Source organism: Hipposideros armiger, unplaced genomic scaffold, assembly GCF_001890085.2.
Source record: "Hipposideros armiger isolate ML-2016 unplaced genomic scaffold, ASM189008v1 scaffold_377, whole genome shotgun sequence".
Lineage (NCBI taxonomy): Eukaryota > Metazoa > Chordata > Mammalia > Chiroptera > Hipposideridae > Hipposideros > Hipposideros armiger.
The window spans coordinates 419,448-422,858 of NW_017731727.1; the positions used below are offsets into that span (position 1 = coordinate 419,448).

Below are 3,411 nucleotides of genomic sequence, written 5' to 3' on the forward strand. Positions count from 1 at the left end.
CTGCTCTTTTACTTGGGACATGTTTCTTTGTTTCTTCATTCTGGCTGTCACTCTGATTGCTTCGATGTACTAGAGCACCTAGAAAGAAAAAGGAAAAAGAAAAAAAAAAGGAAAAGGAAACAAAGATGAAAAAGGAAAAAAGGGGGGGGGCTCTCTCTGCCCACTTTAATCTGAAGACCACTTGCTCAGCAATAGAGAGACTCTGGGCAACTCCACCAGCTGCTGGGGGGAAGGGCTCAGTGCGTCATGCGCCGACCTTCCTCTAGACTTGAAGTGAGCTTCCCACAATTAGTTGCTATGTGCTCTGGAACCGTGCTCACCACCAAAAATCCACACAGGTTGTTGCAGGCTGTCTGCTGCTGCAAAAAACCCTCTGTGGGCTGCAGAGGTAGGAGTCAGGGACCAGGTGCTCAGGTTGCCCCTGGCAACATAGCTCTAGGTGGGCGGGGCAGGCCCCCAAAGCACCACAGGATGTGGTCAGTGGCACCCACCAAGTCAGAGCAGCATGCACTCCTGCATCAGCAGCAGCCCACACAAACATGCCAGGAAAGCCCCGGCCGAATCATTGCGGCACACAGCTCGTGGCCCTACACTCCTAGGAAAACTCTCAGTCTCAGCCTGTCCCAATCAGCTGCTCGCAGATCAGGCTGAGCAGCCCGACAGACCAATCGCCACCCAGGCAACTCTGCAGCGCAGTGCAGAAATCAGGGACCTAAGGCGAGTTGCGCACTCCCGGGTCTCAAGCAGTCTGTTGGAGTTGGAGCGCGCCTGCCATGCATTTCCCTGGCTATGCAGCACAAGCAGTGCGGAGGGTGGGGATTCAAGGCTGCATGCGTGCGCACACACGCACTCCTGCACCAATTTCAGCGGAATAATGCGGTCCCAGACCTGAGCCTCTGTGGGAGGGCCCAGCCCTGAAAAAATGCGCCCTCCTGTGCACTACTCATGTGCATGCTCCACACTAGGGGAACAATGGTCCCAAAACTCCCCAGCTCCCACTCCAAAGGCACTCAGTTCAGTCCTTCCCGCAGGCTCCTGGGCCCCGCTCACACAGCTACTCCCTCCACCAGAAATCAGGTGAGTGCTCACCAGTGAGCGAATCAATTTGCCAGCTCCACTGGTTCTCCAGTTGTCCTCAGCCTCACCAAGTTGAGCAAAGAGAGTCCTCACTGTTTTCTACTTCCAGCTATCATAGAACTCGTCTTCCCGGCAAGGTAACTCTGGGCTGGTGAGCGCGGTTGGGGGCTGGAGGGTCTCTCCCCCAACCGGAGAAGCCTCCCCACCGCTGAGGTGTCCTTCATGGGGTTCACCCTCTCTCATCCCTGCCCCTCCTTCCAGACTCGACGTGGCCTCCTCTTTAAGTCCTTCATTTAGAGGTTCTGTTCATGTAGTGTCCAGGGAACTTCCCAGGTTGAATATCTTATAAATTATTTGTAATTTTTGTGTGATCCTGGGAGGCAGTCAGCACAGCATTTGTCTATTCCCCCATCTTACCAGAAGTCTTTCTACTTTTATGTGGATTGTGACAGTCACAGGTGCTGTATCAAATTTGCATTCAAATGTTATGTACCTGGAATGGGATATAGGCTGCCTACTGAAATTATGGTTCAATTACTTGTGAGTATGTTAGCCAGACTTTTTCATGTTGTGTCCCCTATAAAAATAGGTAATATTTGTATAGTGCTCTGGAGTAAACTGGGCCAGTAAACTGCTTCTGGTACAAGGGCTCCTCCGGGGAACCTCATAAAGTCTGAGAGGATAACCGCCCACGTGCAGGTGTAACCCATTCATAGCATACTAGTAGGGAAGCTATGCTTTTCCAACCTTACTGTGTGTAGAAATATAGTATAGTGCTTTAAAATATTGCTTTTGTTATCCTTCCTTTCCTGGTTGTAGCGTGGAAATTGGTGAAAGTGTACGTGGAGAGGATGTCTACATTGTTCAGAGTGGCTGTGGTGAAATTAACGACAATCTAATGGAGCTTTTGATTATGATCAATGCCTGCAAGATTGCTTCAGCCAGCCGTGTTACAGCAGTGATACCATGCTTCCCTTATGCCCGGCAGGATAAGAAGGATAAGGTAGGAGCAGAATCTCCTTTATAAAACAAGTTTGGTTTTGGTTTTTTTTTTTTAGTCCGGGGAAGCATGAGCACTGGTCCAAAGTTCAAAAAAAAAAAATCCCTTACTCATCAGATATATATTTAGAGAGTATTATTTTTTACATTCTGTTGCGAATTACCTAATTATCAAAACAGTTGATATGTGATTGGTATAAAGAAACACATTTGTAGTCTGTATATTTTATTCCAGATATATATANCTGTTCTTTCTCCAGTTCCCTTAGGTGTAAAGATAGTATGTTGATATGAGATTGTTCTTGTTTCTTTAGATAGGCCTGCATTGCTATGAATTTTCCTCTTAAGACTGCTTTTGCTGCATCCCATAGATTTTTGAGTTGTTGTGTTTTCATTGTCATTTGTCTTGAGATAGCTTTTGATTTCTTCCTTGATCTCAATTTTGACACACTCGCTATTTAGTAGCATGTTATTCAAGCTCCATGTATTTGTGTTCTTTCCAGGATTCTTTTTATAATTGATTTCTAGTTTCATAGCATTGTGGTCACAGAAGATGCTTCTTATGATTCCAATCTTCTTAAACTTATTGAGAGTGGTTTTGTGTCCTAACATGTGGTCTATCTTGGAAACTGTTCCATGTGCACTTGAGAAGAATGTATATTCTGTTGCTTTGAGGTGAAATGCTCTAAAAATATCAATTAAATCCAGCTGGTCTAAAGTATCATTTAAGGCCACTGTTTCCGTGTTGGTTTTCTGTCTGGAGGATCTGTCCGTTGGTCACAATGGGGAGTTGAAGTCCCCCACTATGATAGTGTTGTCGTTGATCTCTGTCTTTATGTCTGTCAAAATCTGTTTTATATATTTAGGAGCTCCTATGTTGGGTGCATATATGTTTACTAGGGTTATGTCCTCTTGAATCGATCCCTCTATTATTATGTCATGTACTTCTTTTTCTTTATTGTAGTCTTCATTTTAGAGTCCATTTTGTCTGAAATAAGTTTTGCTACTCCAGCTATTTTCTGATTTCCATTTGCATGAAATATGTTACTCCATCCCGTTACTTTCAGTCTGTGTGTGTCTTTTGATCTGAGATGAGTCTCTTATAAACAGCATATGCATGGGTCCTGTTTCCTTATCTACTCAGCCACTCTACATCTTTTGATTGGAGCATTTAATCCATTCACATTTAAAGTGATTATTGAGAGGTGCATATTCATTGCCATTTTGTTATTTGTATTTCTGATCTTACTGGGTTAGCTTGTTTTCCCCTTCTGTTTAAAAAAGCCCTTTTAGCATTTCCTGCAATGGTGACTTGGTGGTAATGAATTCCTTAAG

The 3,411-nt window shown here is 44.6% G+C and overlaps 1 protein-coding gene across 2 annotated transcripts in view; it reads left to right on the forward strand.

The window, feature by feature from the left end:
• Nucleotides 1-3,411, forward strand: part of PRPS1 (phosphoribosyl pyrophosphate synthetase 1) — a 32,444-nt gene that overhangs the window by 16,025 nt on the left and 13,008 nt on the right. For both annotated transcript variants that reach the window (XM_019662473.1, XM_019662471.1), the window contains exon 2: nucleotides 1,897-2,080. In XM_019662473.1, coding sequence (XP_019518018.1) covers nucleotides 1,976-2,080 — 105 coding nt within the window. In that variant the 5' untranslated portion in view covers nucleotides 1,897-1,975. The remainder of the gene's footprint in view (nucleotides 1-1,896; nucleotides 2,081-3,411) is intronic.